This window comes from Anguilla rostrata, chromosome 4 (genome assembly GCF_018555375.3).
Source record: "Anguilla rostrata isolate EN2019 chromosome 4, ASM1855537v3, whole genome shotgun sequence".
NCBI lineage: Eukaryota > Metazoa > Chordata > Actinopteri > Anguilliformes > Anguillidae > Anguilla > Anguilla rostrata.
In genome coordinates, this window is record NC_057936.1 from 45,753,637 (window position 1) to 45,774,144 (window position 20,508).

The 20,508-nt window shown below is 40.6% G+C and overlaps 1 protein-coding gene across 1 annotated transcript in view; it reads right to left on the bottom strand.

Annotated features, from left to right (window-relative positions):
- Positions 1 to 18,376, bottom strand: part of LOC135254144 (uncharacterized) — a 34,919-nt gene extending 16,543 nt beyond the window's left edge. The window contains exon 1 of the mRNA XM_064334121.1: positions 18,237 to 18,376. Coding sequence (XP_064190191.1) covers positions 18,237 to 18,376 — 140 coding nt within the window. The remainder of the gene's footprint in view (positions 1 to 18,236) is intronic.
- Between the last annotated feature and the right edge of the window lie 2,132 nt (positions 18,377 to 20,508).

A 20,508-nucleotide genomic window follows, 5' to 3' on the forward strand; every position in this document is an offset into this window, starting at 1 on the left:
TTCCTCCACCAGATGAAAAACAGTAACCAACGTCTCATGCGTTGGAGTCTGATACTCCAAGCATACAATCTGCATATACGTCACATACGCGGCAAAGACAATGTCGTGGCTGATGCATTGTCGCTTGTCTAAACAAAATAAATAATTTTGTTTTTAGGGTGCATCTGAATTGGTGAGTTCGTCTTATTAAACTTATGTAAATGTGTAACGTGAAGAGAAAAACGCAGGTAATGTGCTTAAATGTATTTATTTTCTTAAGGGTGGGGGTGTTATGTGCTCCTAATTATTATTTTTGCGGAAATTAGTTTTTGTTGTCATTTTTCTTCTTTTCTCCAGTAGGAGTCGCTCTTTCTCCGCAGGCTGCAGCGGGTACGAGCACAGGCGTGTGCGCTGGTCGGTTCCGGGTGCAGATTGTCGAAATTGACTCCCCCATAAAAGATGGTGATTCGGGACATCTCACTCTCTCATTGTTCTTGTAGAGAAACTACAAGCAGCGATTACCGACTACTGTGCTTTGTTCTTTTATGTAATTGACAACATTGCTCCATCTAAATATCACGTTTGTATTCTTCTTAGATCATGTGGTAAGGTTTTATTTTCTTTGGCACCCTTTTGTTGCAGTTAGTGAGGGTAGGGCAGCAGCGGACCGGAAGATTCTCTTCCCCATTTAATTTGTTCTTGCTTGTCCCATCCTCGACGGTAGTGAGGGCAGAAGTTATATTCCATTAGACAGTGAGTGTTAGGTTAGATCTGCTGTCTCTGAATACTTTGTATTCTGGCAAAAAAAATGTTGTGGTGTATTTAAAAGTGTTTGCTTTTGGGCTGACAGCCAGTTATTGAAACTCTGCATTCTTGGGCCGTAACAACAGTATACCTGCCATAGTTCCAGACCTTCAATTAAATTTTCTGAATGTGCGTCCTGCTCCTCTAAAGTCAATCTGTAGCTCACTACACTCTGAATACAATTTAAAAAAAACATCTTTGTCTGTTGAAAATCAGTTTTATAAATATGTTATTCATTAATTTAATTTACCAACAATGTGACGATACATACTGTACAACGGCTGCACAGGAAGCTTTTTCAATACAAAACAACAATTCAATTGGCAAATTGATATTGGTTTCAGGGACGAGCAGGAACTTTAAATTGAAAATAGAGCCGCACAGTGCATCATGGGGTGGTGACATGGTTTCATCACCAGCAATTTGCCAACAACTTTGATACACCAATTGGATTACAGGTCTTTCAGACGATTCCATTAATATGCGCATTCCCATCTGTTAAAAGGGCTGAATTTCAGGACGTGACATAATTAAATGTCACGGTCATAATTGAATCGGTAATGGTGTTCAGCCTGTGCTCTTCACTTCTTATCTCTTTCAGTTGTACCTGAGCCATTGATTTTCTGAATGATTGTGACAGTCAGCAAGTAGATAAGAGGCTGGGCATGCTTTTAAGTTGCTTATTTATTTTCAGTAAGGAAATGTTTTAATTGTCCCAAAACAGTCTATAAAGTTTATGGTTAAATATGGATAATCTTTGAAATATTGCATACTTCTTGCTAATGTTTTTTATCTTCAACGGTCATTGCTTTACAGAAACATTTAAGACTGTTTCTGAGTATCTCTGTAATGCCTCCCATACATTACATTTAATGACAGCCCTTTATAAATCACTGGTATTTCAGTACCCTGATCAAGCTAAAACTTTAATGACTTCTTTCCGATATTGAAAATGTGTCTGCAACAGCAGAATTGCAGCAAAAAGCATGTAGTGTATGGCAGACATTAGCAAAAAAGGAATGATTGCAAGTTGGGTCGAATGATTGTAGGTCTCAGGCTCACCCCTGGCTATTTCATCAGCCAATCATGATGGGGAGTCTGCAGCATTGGCTTTGTAGTGTTAGTCGTCGGCCGGAGCTCCTTCGGTTACTGCAAGAGATCCTCCGAAAGACATGCAGTCCTTTGTGGGACAAATCCAGAGAGATTTGGATTTGTGGCTTTTCAAAGATAAACCTTTTTTTATTTTACTTAGTAACACAAATTGACTGTTTACAAGATACAATAAATTCTTAACTTTGATTCACCATTGAATGTTTGTCTTTTTTTACGTCCTCACGAAAAGTTTGGCGAATTCACAAATCGACAAAATGAACGTGCCAAAATTAACACAATAATTTACGCTCCATTGCCTTTCTGTCTTTCACTGCAGCATTAAATAAAAGACACACATCATGCCAGTCTTTCTGGCTAAGGCTGCAGGTCTGTAGTGGGCCGGGGGTGAGATTTCCACAGTAGTGTTGACTTCTCAGTGACAAATGCATACCTTCCACCACCCCAGCATGTCCCCACCCCCCCACCCAGACCCCTCAGAAAACCGGCACACGGCTCACTCACGTGTTCGGATGCCACACCTCTCCGGGTTCTCTCTCTGTTTTTTAATTAGCGCTGCCTGTTGGGGTTTCCCCCCTCCGTGGCTCTGGGCACCTCAGGCGTGTTGTCAGACAGATTTCCTGTGTAAGGCAAGTCATGAGGTTCTCCAAATTAATGTCCATTTCCAACATGCTTTTATTTAGGTGCATTTTATAGAAAAACAAAAACAAAAGTTTGAAAAGGATACCACTACATGAATGAATGCCCTTAACATCAAGCTCTGATTATTATGAAAACATACAAAATGGTATACATTTGGCTACTTCTACAAAGCATATCTAAGTAGTGACAGGTGGCGGTGACTCTTGTGGAGTTTTCTGCCTGCCAAGTGTCTGTTGGCACCTGTCTCCAAACTGAAATGGCTGCTTTGGATAAGCTCTGCCAGATGGCTTTGCTTAAAACATTCAAATCACAATGCATTTTGACAAAAGTTTTGATGGTGTGTGTCATAAATAGATGAATTATTAATGTTACTTTTGAAATTCATATGCAGTTTATGTGGCAGCTTTGAATAGTACAATGCTGAAACCTATCATTAGCTCCCCCCCCCCAAAAAAAAGAAAAACTCTCATGTTCTATTTATGCCACATTTATCAACATATGTGACTTAAGATAACATTCAGTATGTGCATGTCAGGATGAAAGCACTTGGAAATGTGATAGGTTTTCTGAAATAAATGTACCTATGAACAAGAAAGATGTCATAATTAGACTATACCATACAAAGCAAGGCTGTTTTTTATTGGTTTATTTATTTGATTTGCTTTGCATTTTCTAAGATTCAGTCTGTCATTTGCATTATAACACCTTTGATTTTTAACGGTGGTATTATATAGTATTATAGGTTTTATAATCATTATATGTACTATTTCATAATTAACATAAATATTTTGCCTTAAATATGTGAAAAACTAATTATGTGGGACTGTAATACAACAGTTTCAAACCCCTTATAGTCGGGAAAGTATGAAGTTGTGATGAGATTTGTTTAGGCTATGATAAGTCTGTGTCTTATGTGTTTCCTCGCACCCACAAACACTGAATGTCAAGCAGTGTGCAGGTTTTCTGGAATTTTACTAAAACTGAAATTCATAGCGCATGTTACATCTCCAAAACTCGAAAGGTGTACCCCTATAACGCATCACCCTATATGAAGTTCTGTCAAGCCAATGAATGCATACATTTTAATTATATCAAAGGGTTAAACAAGGAAACTAGAGCTGAACACAATGTGCAGAGTGATTATGTTCTTAATAAATAATGCTGAGGCATTTGTACTCTTTCAGTGCATTCTAAATTGCTTCAGTGAAACGGAAACCGCCAGTTGCTGTAAAAAAAACATTAGATCCTAAATTGGACATGTCTCGTTTGGTTATTTTAAATCTGTATTAACTTGTAACCTTCCATTTAATTGAAGTGTTGCAATACCCGAGCGGTCAAAGGAGGCAAAAGAGGAGACACTAGCCCAGGGTGACGCTTCAGCATGAAAACCTTTATTTTATGTAGCACCGCGTACCACAGATCTGCCCAACACCTTCCAGCTCCCCCCCCCCCACACACACAGACTGACTGCCTTATATAATGGTGCCTGCTCAAACAATTGGCTGGCACATACCATTTACAGGGTTCTTTCAATAGATACAGATATCAACACACATAAATATACAGCAAGTATTTACATAAAACCATTACCAAAAATATATATAATCTTAGTAAATATTTACACACCCAAATATAGACCTAATAAATACCAATAAATATCTTACATAAATAAATACATTCAAACAGCACAACCGAACTCCCCTCTACCCACTTCCTGCTTGTTGTTACCCTCCTGGAACTAATAATAGGTGTGCGAGCCCCTGAGAACTCTTTTGCCCAGACACCCTGGGAGAAGGAGAACCGGCAGCGGTAAGTTTGTGCATGACGCAGACAGATTTCAATTTACTGTTGCACTTAACTTAGCATGAGTCTTACATTATACTCCTTCATTTACCAATATTTTCCTACAATTGAGTCATAAATTAATACGCATTATTTGTTCGTTCACAGGCGAAGGACAAGGTGGAACACGTCGCCGCTGCGAAACAAAAAAACCTAAGCGAACTGCAATACACAAAAAATCAATAAATACATCTGTTAAAGTACCGCATGTGTGTTTATTTAACCCGTGTACCAATATATGCATCTGTGCATCAATTAACCATTTTTGTCTAGTAATAATACTTACTATTAACTAGAGATCTAGTAACGGCGACCCGTAATACAACAAATTGAAGAAAAAAAACAAAGGTAGTAAGGACCATATTAATGCGTCATGCTTCAATTAAACAGCACCATTGGTATAAAACAGCTAAATACCCATTTAGAAAAGGTTTATGATTTTCATGGTGTTTGTGCGGGAAAAAAAATCTATTAAATCACTACCCATGAGAATATACAAGATGAAATGCAATCTGTCAACTAATGATACTGAAACCTTAAACCCCTGCATTGAATTATGAAAATCTAATAAAGATGTTAGTTTATACAAGATATGGTCCCAGGATTACTGTAGGTTCTCCTCACCTTACTATTGACTGATGGTATATTTGGAGATATTAACTGATAATGCATTGTGCAGGAGAATAAATGCAGATACAAAGCAAAATGCTCAATCAACCTCTAAAGAGCACGTTTGATACTGCTGATCTTAAATGTATTAACAGAGATGAACTGTGTTAAGAGTTGAGTTAGCACTCAATATTATAGTGTGCATGAATAAAAATTTGAATCCACAGTTAATGGAAATCATTCTTAATTCATAGACAAGACAAGTAACAATGTCTATAATCATCTGATACAATTTATACAATTAATTCACAGTTACTTCATATTATTGGAACCAACTTTTTCCACTATTAAGAATATTTTAGTTCAATGTTCATTTCAGCATTGTAAAACAAAGAGGAAAGAAATGCTCCAAATGAATAACACACAGGGACTTCTGTATTTAATTTTATAAAATGCCCAATGCTGCAAGATTAATTATACCTCTCTAGAGCAATTTTCTATCAAAACTAATGTCTTACAGACATGCTATGCAGGGTTTTTAAACAATATTATAAAATAACCACGCTAAGGCATATCTATGATGCACTGATAATCTTTGTCATCCCCTTTACCTGTAAAATGTGCTTGGGACGTTTCAGGTGTGGCACTCTTCTCTGTGTGGGGAGGGGTGGGTGTGGCCTACAGAGCCTGTGGTTTTGGATCAGATTTCGAAGAAGTGTTTGTTGTAATAGCTAGCTAGCCGCTGTAATAGCCCAAATACAGCAAAGCAAAAAGACAATCCGTCAGGACTCGTTCAAGAATAAGAGATAATCTAACCTTGGAATTGTTTTTCCTTGGTGGCGTCAGCTGAAGTTTGCCAAGGGGATGAAAAGCTACATGGAGCTGCCTTGTTTTCTGTTTGACCTGAAAGTAAGGTTACCTCTCGCAATGCACCTGAGGCTATATGGTCCTGACCGGACAATATAGCCTAATGTTTGGTCCGAGTAATTGATGGAAGAAATTTACAGATAGTTTTTAATTAACTTGTGGGTCTGTGACTCGGTCGGGTACTCATGGGTGAGTGGGTGGGGATGAAGATGGAGGAGGAGACTTCTTTAATTGTGAACACTGATTTAAAGCTCTCAAGGTCAACATTTAACAATTGAGACAAAAATTGCTTCAGGACAATCCTGAACAAATGTATTTATTTAAATGAATTCTTGAAGAATACATTATAAATACTCAGCTGTCTGTCAATCTCTAAAGAAATAAAGCCATTTATCCCAGACAGCTTCAATTCAAGTCCTCATTTGGTTGGTTTGGTCAGAATTACCCGAACGTTGCCTAGTGCAGCATCACTGCAGTATTTTTATTTATTTTTATTTTTTTAATGGGAGCCCATGGTACATTACACACATTTAGCACTATTAAATTGGCTGTAAAGTTTAGGCTATACATAATTTCACTTGTCTGTGTCACATTTGTAAATTGTAAACCGTAAATTAATAGGGAGACCTTCAATTACTGCACCTTACAAAGTTACCAGGCCAGAAGTTACAATGGTGTTTTGTAGATAATAATGGGGACAAAAGAATAGAGCTGAAGTAGTTTACTTCCAAATGTTTTTTTGGAGTTAGGGGTTTGGTTTAGAGAAAACATATAAATAATAATTAGATATTCAAAGGAAGGAGACGTAGAACATGCAGATGTGCAATTTGTGAAAATCAAAATGTAACATACTGCTTAACAGCCAGCAGCCTGTTAGATCAAGTAGGCTTGGTCCTCTTGGACCCCTATAAAGTTGAATTAACACTGAGAATCATATTGCACATGGAAGGCTGTCAGATTCCTCGTATGCACAGTCCGCCAGCAGTCCAAGCTGCGATTATGCGCCGTCAGTTTCACTGGGAGAGCGATCTTGGCAGTATTCCAAAAGTCAGATATCAGTCGGACCCGAGCAGATACTATGTCCCGTGAGTTCTGTTGGTGCATATGCCCCAAAGGCACAGGGCTTGGAGAAATCAGATCCTGAGAACACTGATGTGCCCTGAGAAGACCCCGCTGGTGCCTGCGGTGTTTTGGGGATACAGCATCCCAGAGTCCCAATACAGTAATAACAACAACAGCACCACAAACAACAACAACACAAACAACAGCAACAGCAACAACGTCAATAATAATAATAACAATAATAATAACAATAATAATAATAATACATTAAAACAAAAGGCGAAACCTACTTTCCAGCATGACCCTGACCTGGGTTTTAAAAAATAACTTATACATGCATTCCTTTCAATTGAGTTCTTTTATTCTTTGTTGTGTTACATTTTTACTATGATAATGTGTTGATAATGATAAATTGCATGGACAATAATGATGTTGATGATGCTAATGATGATGACTATTTAAATTCTACAATTTGTAAAATATTGCAAAGCTCCCAGCTTACTGTATCACAAAACATCTCCTTAACTGAAAAGAAAAGGTATTCAGTAGTATTATGAAGCGTTGCCAATGTGAAACTCTTGTTATCTTTGTTAATGGTAGTCCCTTGGAACAGATAGCAGATATACACTCAGTATGGGGGCAGTCCTTACATAATTCATGATGACAGCGATGGTGTAATGGTGAAAGATAGTGTCATTGCAGGGATATTGGCGGTATTGTAGGGTGAGTGAGCCAATATCACAGTATATCACATGAAGCAGATTAAAATCCGGGGAGAAGCTCCAGAAGGTGTGCAGCTGTGAGATACCGAGGCTGACATTTTGTTTTATCTTATTTATTTTTTTATTTCCTGAGGAGCAGAAGGGCAGCCGGGGTGTGCAGATTTTGAGCGGGCGTCCCAGGTGAGCTCCCGGGCATCTGCTTCAAGGCAGGCAATAAATGCCCGGTGCCCAAAACAACCAGGTCTACCCCCACCCCCCGCCGTCACCCTGTCCCCCGCAGGACAGGAATTAATCACTTTAAACTCAATCCAGCGGAGCTTGTGTCAGTGTATCAGGCTCATTATTTCTGTAAATCAGCTGCGGTTACACCCTGCTCCTCCAATAAACGCACAGCCAGCTGTGGGACTGGCAAGCCATCATCCACCTCATTGGGTCCCATTCAGCCAATCGCAAATGGTGGGCTTACTGAAACGCGTGGCAAGCCTGGATCTTTACACAGCAAAGTGTTCAGCCATGAAAACAACTCTCATTAGAGTTCATTTAACACTGTTAGAGATATAACGCAAGGGATATTGCTGCTGCGACTACCCCTGTACTGTGTGTATATCTGCTATTTGTTCAACGGACCACCAAATTGGTACATCACTCTCAGTAATACTACTCTCTACTCAGTAATACTAATCTCTGTTTTCAGAATGAAAATAACTCTGAATTGAGTTCTTTTGGCACTGTTAAGAGTTCTGACAAAATGGGATTTTTCTTCTCGATCGTGATGCTGTCTCCACAGGCACGTTCTCAGCGTCATGGTGAAAGCGGTCTTTCCTTTCAGTCAGGATTGTGCTGGTCTTTACACCTATGTAGAATCCCAATCTGGAGAACAATCATCTGTGGTAATCTGAAATTGGAGCAGGTCCTCGGTTTGCGCCAAGGAAATACAAGTTTATACTGCGACAAGGCAGCAGAAATGACATGCCACCATTTAAAATTTAGGAGATATTAGTCTCCAAGCGACGACAGTGTGAGAAAGTTCTCAGCCCAGAAAAAAATTCAAGCAGCAGTAATGTTCTGTTCAGGGCTGGATGGGTGAAATGGGACTATGAGTGAGGCATATGGGAAATGCAGAGCAACATAAAACAAATTGTGTGTTTGTTTTTAGCTGACTGTGGTAAATTCACCTTGAGAATCTACAGACCCGTTTTAAAAACTAGTCTAGATAGTTATTCAGTTTTGAAACATTACATTTCTAGCTGTTAGCAGAAGCACAGCTGTATAACTGCAATATAGGCTATATACAGTAGTGTGAAAAATATTTGTCCCCTTTCTGATTTTCTTTATTATTGCATACTGTCACATTGAATGGTTTCAGATCTTTAGAAACAATGTTATATTAGAGAAAGGGAACAGATTAGTTATCAAACACCCATATCACACATGTTAAAAAAAAGGAATTGCCCCCTTAAACTTCAGAACACTTTTGTTCATATTTTGTTAAATTTCTATTAATTTTTGTTCAATAAATTATAAGCTCTAAGAAAAAAATCAAGTCTCTCTGACTGCCACAGGCTTTGAAATCAGCCATTCTATATTTTACCGAGCCTGAATCTTAACAACCTATCAGGACAGCTCTCTGCAAGGAGGCCAGTCAGGACAGCTGTTAGCCTGTCAATCATGTTGCTGGTTCATAGCACTGTCAAGAGATACCACAGAGATGGTGAACTAGCTAGCTAGTTCCATAGAAAACAAGAATGGCAGAGAAAAATCTGCCAAAAATGACCAGTTCTGCCTTTGCCTGCAACAGTATATACTGATGAAAAAACAAGAAAAGAAAGAGAGTCAAAGAAAAGATTATGAGCAAAACAAAATTGAATTGACGGACAGACAAGTCATCAGTCAATATTGAGTGAACATCGGTTTGGCTTTTCAGCAATGGTGAGAGCTCAGGGACCTGCAGTATTTCTGCTGGACAGGTAATTATCTTGCTTGTTCTATTTCTGTGGAAAAAAATTTTTCACCCCAAACTGTGTAGCTGACATAACTAGAAATTGTTAGGTAGTCAGCTGATATATTTAGTACACTGTGTTATCTTAGCTTATATGTAGCTAGCTATGTTTATAGTGACCTGGCACAGAATCTCTATTGGGTTTGTTAAGTATGTATGTTTTGTTTCGCTTTGTTTCGCTTTGTCTCCCCCCTGTGGTGGTTGTGTTTTTTTATGGGTGTGTTTCAGGTTTCCCATTTGAGTTTAATTGGAGATTGGGTACACCTGCTGCCTATAAAAAGACTCCAGCTCCTGAGCTGCGCTCGCTCTCGATCACTACCACGCCGGGCTGGAGAAGCTGCATTGCTGTTCCTTATGCTCTGAAAATGCTTTGATTTTGGTGCAGACTGGAAGCATGTTTTTTTTTTCGTTTTGTTATTTTAGTTATTTATTTTTCTAGATTTCCAACGGTCAGGTGAGAGGGCCCCCAGGTCCGACCTCCAATTGTTGGGGGACCTGACCCTCTTTTTTTGTTAATTTTATGATTTTCCTTACCAGCTGTCTTCCATGCCTTTGATTGATTATTTAAGTATTTTCTTTTTTCGTGTGTTGTCCGTGAATAAACACTAGCCCTGTTTGGGTTACTGACCTACACTCTGCTCTATTGCGAAGTAATTTATTTTTAAATGCGGTACTCTTGTGTTGCTGCCCTTTTGGGCCGTAACAGGTTCAAGTCAGAATTTTGACTAGCCAACCCCAAAACTAATTTTGTTTCTTTTCAGCCATTCAGATGTGGAGTTGCTTTTGTGTTTTGGACGATTTTCTTGCTGCATAACCCAATTATGCTTCAGCTTCTGCTCACAAACCGATGTCCGCACATTCTTCTTAAGACATTTCTCGTAAAGAGCAGAATTCATGCTTCCTTCAATAATGGCCAGTTGCCAGGTCCTGAGGCAGCAAGACATCCCACACCATCACACTACCACCACATTTTACTGGTGGTATGATGTTCTTACTGTGACATGCTGTAATTGTTTTACGCCAGACATAATGGACCTGTGTCATCCAAAAAGTTCCACTTTTGACTCACCTGTCCATAGAGCATTACCCCAAAAAGGCTTGGGGATCTTCCAGGTACTTTTTTGCAAATGTGAGATGAGCACTGATGTTTCTCTTGGTTAGCAGTGGTTTGTGCCTTGCTACTCTTCCATGAATCCCATTTTTGCTGAGTCTCTTTCTTATTGTGGAGTCTCTGACTATAGCTGAGGTTAGGGAGGCCTGCAGTTCTTTAGATGTTCTTCTGGGGTCTTTTGTGACTTCTTGGATGAGTTATCACTGCGCCCTAGGATAAATTTTGGTAAGATGTTCACTACTCAGAAGATTCAGCACTGTTCCAAGTGTTCTCTAATTGAAGATAATGACCCTAACTGTGGTTCAGTGGAGTCCCAGAGCCTTAGAAAAGGCTTTGGAACCCTTTCCAGACTGATACATTTAAACTTTTTTCTCAATGTTTATGGAATTTCTTGGATGGTGGCATAGTGTACTTGTAGAAACTTTGAGGTGACTGCTTCATTGTGTTGGTAAGGTTCAATAGCACTAGCAGCAATCAAGCCTGGTTGTGTTCAATCAGCTGAATCTAATTATCAATTAAATTTGGGTAATTGGTTGATTGAGTAACTAACTGGGGCAATTACTTTTTCATATGGGTGATATGGGTGTTTGATGACTTTGTTCATTAAATCATTGAAATAATAATCTAAGAAATTAGTTTTGTGTTTACTCGGTTTCCCTTTGTCTCATATTACATTTTGTCTAACGATCTGAAACCCTTCAGTGTGACAAACACACAATAATGGAGGAAATCAAGAAGGTGCAAATACTTGTTCATAGAACGGTACCAAATGGTTAATAACCAAAGTAAATTGAGCGCCTCATCCCTTCCTGACCACTGTCCTGGAAGATTCCAGATGCACATGCGTGCCTGGAGCGGCCCGGGCCCTCGAGACGCTTGGATTAATCGCTGCAGGCCGAGATCCAGACCTCGCCACGCTTACGGGAACGTTCAAAGCCCCATTTGCATATCACTGTGTTCGCGTTACTCCCATTGGTTCTCCCGAAGCACACGCACGCTCTAATTGGGCTGGTTCAGGAGCAATGATCTGCGCCAATGATACCGCTTTGGCGCAGAAGAGGTGAGGGCAAAGGCATGCCAGCATTTCAGCGTTTGAAGCGGCACAAAATCCCGGCAGACCTCGCCATTTCTGCAGGGGTGCTGGATGAGAGAATAGTCAACAATGAAAGATTTATGCTGCCCTGTAGCATTTAATTGCTTTCATGTACAAGGAACATAATACATGCAGACATAGATGTACAAGTGTGTGCGTCTGTGCGCGTGCATACCAGTGTGTGTGTGCATGCCAGCGTATGTGCGTGCGTATGTGTGTATGTGTGCGTGTGTGTGTGCATGTGTGTGTTTTGATCATTCAGAGCAGCAATGCTCCATTGAACCCTGAACTTGATGTCAACAAATCTTTGCAGAGTATTTGTACGTAATAAAATAATGTTTTTAGATTTCATTCAATCTGTAAGCCACACAATTCACCATTCATAATCCTCCAGCAGATCCAAGAGAAACCTTGATAAAACCTTCTTCAAAACCTGACAGCAATCTGCTGGTGTTGAAGTTTAAGCATTTCAAATAATTACTTGACCTAGGTCTGAGAAAGAAAAGCAAAGAAAAAAGAACACACTGTACGCTGAGAGGTTGAGAGTTGAAATTTACAAATAAAAACAATTACTGCTCAATACCATTTCAGTTCACAAGGGCAATTAGTTTTAAGATTAATTCGATAGTTCATCTTGGAAACTGAACTATTGTTTAACGCTGTATCACATTCATTTTATGAAAAAAATAATATGCGTCCGTTGGTGTAAAATGAGTGTGTAATCAACCAGAAACACCATTAACCTTAAGCAACAGAACAAGAAGTTGCTCGTGGACACAATTTGGGGCATGGTGTTTCCATTTTTTGTGTCAAAACACTGCTATCCAAACTGATCACTATGTATAGCTGGTCTAGCAAAAACACATTATTTAAATTTAACATTAAAACATAATTTTTTTACATTATTTAACACTGCCATTACTGTTCCATTCCTGATTCCCATGATTGACGTGCATGCAGATCCCCTATAAAATCTGCAGCAGCAACTACTGAAGAAAGACATAGGGTCAATTATTTTATTTTTTATGGGAGTGATGATGATTATGATAATGATGATGATGGTGGTGGTGACAAATACTGGACTGTTCATGTTAAAATCAGCCAGTGACTTTAGCCTCTTCCTTTAAGAAGGACAGTGATAATGATTGTTACGTCCCAGTGTTTCTGTGTGCACGCGTGTGTCCCCCCCTCTCTCTCTTGCTGTTTTCCCCACCTCTTTTTCAGAACCCGCTGCCATTCGCCATTTCCCACCGTCAGTCACAATCATCCTTCCGGTTCCTGCCTACAATCCCACTGATCAGAAGACAACGCCCATTTTAAAACCCCCGCCGTTCATCCTGTATATGGCTGCTGCTGCGCAGTCAAATTTCCCTCCGTTATTTTGTGTTTGAATCGTTGGATGTGTATATCTGTAGTTTGTGTTAATAGTGTTTGTGAATACCCATTTCCCCTGTTTACCTTGTTTGTCAATGTCTGTTTTGTGCGCTGCGTTGAGGCATTGGGAGAGGTAAGACGGAGGCCTCTGTACACTTTCACGTAGGATTAGTTTTCACTGTATATACACACTAGTTTAGGAGTGGTTGGCACAGTATGTATTTAAGTTTGCTAGCTAGAGTAGTCAGGTAGGCTAATTGTTTTGAATGTTTAGGTAGGTATTCTGCTTCTACTTTTGTTTCTAGTTAGTCCCGTTTGGTTTTCTTATTTTATTTTATTTGGCAACACTCAGGATCTCAATCCTCAGTTGTGTGTGTGTGTATGTATCCTTGTATATATTGTACATACCAATTATAGCACTATTGTCACTATTTGTTGAGTAAACAGTTTTTCACTTTACTTTTGTCAATCATTATTTCTTGTCACTCCGCTCTGGAAACTCATTACTCTTTCCCTTCCCCGGATGTTTAATTTTCTATTTCATGTTGCGCACCCCATATTCCCAACACCCCTAGACAGCCAGGTTGTAACAAGGATGATGCTCATGATGATGACGGTGATGGTGTGATGATCTAGACAGAGGCATGGGTTATTCATAAGAATATAGGGGAGAGAGGATTTGAAGTTTTCGTTTTCTACAGAGGAGCCTGCCACCCGAATGACACACATGGAAGTGAAGCAGTGAAAAGGGACAGGGCCCATCTGAGAGCAGAATTCTGGACTGTTCTGAGGGATCGGATTGCATTGGCAGGGAGCCCTGCCAGGGGGATGGTGTGATAGCCCACACACCAGGCCTGGACCAAGAGCATGGAGGGAAGGAGGGAGGGAGAAAGGTGCGCGGGTAACAGGCTGTACAGGCGTTTGACTGTGCAAGTTACAGGCAGAAATTCAGCGAGAGACTTTGGCCCTTTTCTTTAGATAAAGGAAAATATTTTTTTTCCAGTAATTTGAGCTCAAGGGACACGGGAGGCTAAGGTTAATTGAGGAGCTATGAACTACAAAACAGGCTTAAGTGCTCAGCATAAGTGATGCCATTTTGAGTGTTCCATAGCAAACGCCATAGAGAGAGAGAGAAAAAAACACCATTCATCAAAAACATTCATGCAATCAATAATGTCAACCCACACCTCTTTGTCTCCAGCTGTGCCAGAAAATTCAAGCTTTTGCTGTAATGATTTTATGAAGCACAATGCATGTGTGGGTTTCTTTCCTTTGTTTGTTTAAAAAAAAATATTCTGCTGAAAATGTCATTTTCACCCATTTTTTGTAAATACAACACATTACTTTAGAACCACATAATATGAATATTTCATTATTTTTAAATCACTCCACTCGCTGTTTTTATACCAAACACTTGACATAGGATGCATGTGTGGCTTTTTAAACCTGCTACTGGAATACAGAAAAAAACGACATTTTATATTATCCCCTTTTTGTCAAGAAGAATTAATTTAAAAAAATGTTTTTTATAAATCTTTCAAGCAGTTTCTTCTTTGGTTAAGGTGCCTGAGAAGGTGGGACAATTCCACTGATGTCCGATGAAAACAAAGCCCACCATTGAAAATGCGCAATTTGAAATACTGATTTTTGATGAATACATTCATCTGAGTAAGTCTAGATAGAATCACCACTCAATACATGTGGGACAGTGTTGTATTTACAACGCACTATGTGCCTGTGCGTTTGACCCAGATTTATCTTTGAGTGTCAGTAGATTAATCTTTAAACAGTAAGACCGAAGGCCTAATTTAAGTAAAAGGTTTGTGAGTATAACCAAACACTGCAGTGGAAATATTCCGCTTGTCATATAGCTATATTGATATGTGTACCAAGACTCTGCATATGAACCACACATGTGCCTTATTAGGTTTGGTTATCGTGTGACTGCACATAATCAATGAGCTATTCATCTATATCTCAGCTTGTGCTTTCTTTTATGCACGATTTTAACTGTGATGAAGTACTAATGAATTTGCTCAGGTTCATTGTTTTCTTTGAAAAACCAAAGCAGTGGCTTTGAAAATAATGCAGGACCCATTTAAATGGCCAAGCTCTTGGGCATGTAACCCAAATATCCCTTTTAAAAAAATGTAAATGGAAAATTAATGAAATCTCACACAGCACTGCTTATTCATGAAGTCATGTTGCCTCATATTTTGTGATGGTAATAAAAATAAGCAAGAGCATTGTTAGACTACAGGAGCATACCTGAGTTACATTATTATATACATTTATTAGTTTCAGCACAATATGTTGCTGAAATAAAAATTATTTTGCATCATTTATCAAATGCCATTTTTTCAAACCATTTTGCAACTACACAATGGTTGCATGGCCTTGTTGCTTTTTTGACAGCAAGTTTTGAATGAGCAATTGTGTCTCATAAAGTGCAATATACTATCATCACCCCTGCAAGTAACACTATAAGGGAAGGGACTACACTGTCCGTGTAATCTCCTGCAAGCAAATGAATACACTGCGGACCTGGATTCCTATTGCTGCATATACACAGGATGGCTATGGTCATGCCAAGGCTATGGGGTGAGCCTGATGGTACCTACAATCACTGAACTACTTAGAAGAGGCATATGCATTAAGAATGGGAAATAATTCATACAGATTTTACTATCAGGCTGTGAATTAGAGAACCGAATACAGAGGTGGAACACTGTACAACTATGAACAGACATTTGTGACTGAAAGGTTGTTGCCATTTTCAATCTGTTTTTCAAAAAAAAAAAAAACTAATTGGTCACAATGCATTGCCTTAATATATAAATAATATATAAATTCTTTTTTTTTTTTTTGTTAGTTTTCAGTGGTTTTATTTTGCTGGCAGTTTCCTTCACTACACAGGCTACTGAGTAGCTGCTGTCTGAGTTTTGTGAATTATCACCATTCGTCATATACTTTCATTGCAGCCTGCCACTTTGAGTGTTTATGCACTCAAGAACTCCGGGGTCTCATCACGGCATTTTGTATTAGAATACAAAATGCTTAGGGTGAGGGATAGACCTATTGGCAGATTCCATTTCTGTAATGGTGCAGAATTGCTTCACTGGAGTGTGTATCCATGGCAACTGCATCCACTTGAACCAAGTGATGACACGGAAGATCCCCCCCCCCCCCCCGCCAAGCATTAACCATTGTATATTTCCTATTATACTCTCCATCATGCTTACTATTGTAAATGCTGAGTGCAAGATCAGCATTTGATGAGACACTCAATTTCAAGTTAATATTTTACATTCAATTTTAAGTTAATATTTTGACAAAATCTGAAGTTTTCATTTGGAGTTTTTTTTCCTTCATAGATATTTCTGGAATGGATGATGTGAAGATGTGATGTGAAGCATAGGGCATAAGGCAAAGGCTATTTCAGGGGAAATGCATTTAAAATGAAATAAATCAATAAAATGTTACATGTATGGAAACGAATACTTCTGGAATTGAGTGTATTATAGCTTAAAATCAAGACACATCACAATTATTGTATCGCAGATGTAAATTACTGCTCACTAATTATTTACCGTATGAACTGGAGAGAGAATGACCGAAGATGGGAAACTGGTGCTGTAACTGTATGTTGGTTTTTGTCATTCTTTATTCATTTCTGCATTCCCCCTGTGTACCTCTCTTTGTTGAAGTGTCATTGTCAATGATTTATTAGAGGTGTTGAAATAGCACAGGTTTTCTCCTTTGTTGAAAGATCTAAGGACCTCATTAGTTACTGTCATGTTTATCTCTAGAAAGGATCAACATTGATGGAAAAAAAAGTCCTTGGTTGTGAATATGGATGCGATACATAAACACCTTTGGAATTTTGAAAAACAGTGATTAGCTTAACGAGAGGTTAAGCATTTTTTTTTCTTCACAACTGAAAAAGAACAAAGAACAGCCCCATCGCACCATCATCTACAGGCATTTTAAAGGACGGCCAAAGGAGTTTTGACACTGCCGTATACAAACTGGATTTTCTTTTGGGTCGGCGCGCATCATCACTCCGCCTATTGCAGAAAGCCAGGATTCAGCCCACACCCGTCCCAACGCTTTCAAGAGATTAACACGACGACAAATCACCTCTGATTGGGGGGGGGGGGCTGGAAATGCGTTCAGCTTAACTTCTGCAGAGCGGCAGCGTCAATGATGACTGGCAGCCATCTTTTCCCCTCAGAGATTGCAGGCAGGGCAGGCACCAGAGGTGATGTTTACATTCTGTCTCACATTGTATTATGGCCAAGACCAAGTCAGCACTTTCTGACTGAAAACTTTACAACTAGCACATTTTCCCCGGAAATCAGTATGATAACACTTCACTCGGCTCGTTAGTTGCCATGAAAAATTATTAAATGTCTGTGTGTCTGAATTCAAAGTCAGTGGTCGCAATATAATCTATTTTCACTTTGAAATGGTTCATCCTGGGCGACACGCAATGTTAATATTTGTTATATCTCACTCTCACTGTAGGATATTATAGCAAGGCCGGGTGTTCCTCTCCCCACAAACCACACAGTTCCTGGTTCAGACGCACACAAGCTTTATTGTGCGTTCAATACAGGTACGTACAAACAAACAACACACAATAGGAGAAGGGAACACAATATATAACTCCCGAGTGCATCTCATTCCTGCCCCCAGTCTCGCTGCTGACAGAAGCAGATAAAGAGTTAGCAATCAAGAACATTGTCAACAGCTGTGATTGCAAACCAGCTAAACTGCTCCATCTCTGCCTGCAGAAGGTGCCCTAACCATACCACCCCCCCACATACCCCCATTGCCTGACTTAGGCTGGGGAGCGATCCGGCCTATGGATCACCTTCAACTTATATGGTTGTAATGCCAGATACCAACAAGTGATCCACACGTTGGTATCTTTCATGCAGTGGAGCAAGGGGCACGTGGCCTGAACAGAGGGTGAAAGGGCATCCCAGGAGATAATAGCGGAGAGCGCTGACCGCCCACTTGATGACCAGACACTCCTTTTCCACTTTGCTGTACTTCGCCTTCCACTGTGATAGCTTCCGGCTAATGTACAGCACCGGGCGGTCGACCCCCTCCACCTCCTGGGAAAAAAAGGGCCCCCAGCCCGCTGTTCGAGCCATTAACCTACTCAGTGTTTTATCAACACCCAGGTGACCAGCCATCGGATCATGGTGAGCCGCCTGGGAAAACATTTCTCGGCAGCTCTTCAGTACCAACAATTGGGTGATTTCCTCTCTAGTTTGAGTGTCACGGCTCACTCGGTACGGTTTATCTTTAATAATTGCAAAATAAGGGTGAACTAGTGCGGTGTCAGGGTGCACCCGGTGACCATAAATAACTATCACTTAGTCAAAGGCTTGAGGAGGAAGTTCTCCTGGAGCTGTAAACCGGAGGTCGGTGGAGCTTTTGTGAGAGCTTCCCTAACCCTAACCCTAACCCTAACCCTCTCCCTCGGCAGTGTTGGATGACCTTGCGTCACCACTGAGCACATCACAAAGCTCACAGATCTCTATCGACTGTGATTGCTTCCCCATGTAACCTCTCATTACATTAATTAACCCCAGCCAATCAGTACCCAATAAGGGGGTGTGACAGGCACAGCCTTTACTCTGTGCTTTTTCTCCCGTGTCGATTTTCCACTGGTACCACTGGGTAATTGTGAACATCCCCATGCACACACCTTATTAACACCCATGATGCCTCTGGCCAAACCATACTTTGATGAATCATGGTTTGGGTACACCCTGAATCCAACAATCCTGGTGTGTGCCCCCTTGGATCCTTACCAATACCCAGTACATCCTCTCCTGACCAGGGGAGGGGGCTGGCGAACCAGCAACCGGGACCACTTGCCCCAGCTGAGGGAACGTGAATACATTTCCCCCTGTACCGTGACTTCTGGCTAAGTGCAGCTCCACACTGATCGCCCCGTCGGTGGAAACTAGAGACGGCCAAAGCGGACGTTGCTCAGCATCCGCGAGCTGATATTACGCAATCGGGGTGTGGATCACCAAAAGTGTGTCTCCGGCTCGTAGCGCATGTCTGAAAGCCGCTGGAGCAGGTCTTCCTGAGATGGCGGAACGTGGAGCTAATGAGCAGCGAGGTCCCTCAGCTCACAGGCACATTTATTCTGACCTTTATTTCCAAGTAAAATCAATTTGCCCTTAATGCGGAGGCATTACCGAGGCGCAGCATCCTTTGGCCTGTGTCTCTGGCTTCTCTGCGAGTGGCGGTTTAAAGGTTGCTTTTATTTAGCCAGGAGAACAGAGCGCCTGCGATCCATTCCACATGTCATCCTGCCTTAAGGTTGCCAGATTTAGTATTTGTGAAAAACCGGACGCGCAGCAGGAAGCTCGATCGCAAACGAGGTGGGGAGCTGTTGGTCGGAATCGCTATGGCAGAAAGAGGAGGGCAGGGTGGTCTGGGCCCTATCATCAGAACCACAGAGCCATCAGCAGACCAGGGGGTTGCTAGCGAACAGATCATGGACCGGGGGGTTGTCAAGGCACTAATTCATTATAAACTCCTTCAGTTACTCGGACTAGACATTATATTGCCTATGTGAGAGCACAATTTGTACAAATTATTTGTAAACCAGATATTTTGCTAAAAAAAAAACCAGGCATCTGGCAGCCCTATCCTTCCTCCTTTTTCAGCAACACGACTTAGCACTGCATTCTGCAGTCAGGACAGCTTGCTGTTTTCTAGGCATCGTTTTCTTGTAGTGGCTAATAGAAGCTGTTATCTGTCAGGAGACTTCTTACGGTGTGTGTCTTTATCCAAGTGACAGGAACCTACATTGGAGGTGATGAGGGAGGGTTGGGGGAGGGAGGGGGGAGAGAAGAAAAGACAAATCCTCGTGTCTCTCAGGAAGAGTAATATGTTTGTATCAGGCTAATTATCTTGGGCCTGGTGGGGAGCGGGCCTTTATGCTCAGCGGAGGGTGATGAGCCCACCAGAGAGCTGTGTTCATGGAGTGTGTTTGCTCATTTGAGCTCAGCCGGGAAACTTCCTGTACAGTATGGTGGTCCCCCCCCAAATAAGCATAAGCGCAGATTGACTCTTCAGAGAGAGAGAGAGAGAGAGAGAGAGAGAGAGAGAGAGGGAGGGAGGGAAAAAGAGAGACAGAAAGTGAGAGGAGAATAGAGAAATAGAGAGAGCAATTGAAAAAGAAAGACAGGGAGGGGGTATCAGAGCTTGCCATTTCTCTATTTTTTTAGTCAACACACGCTAAAAACGTATTTACAGAAGC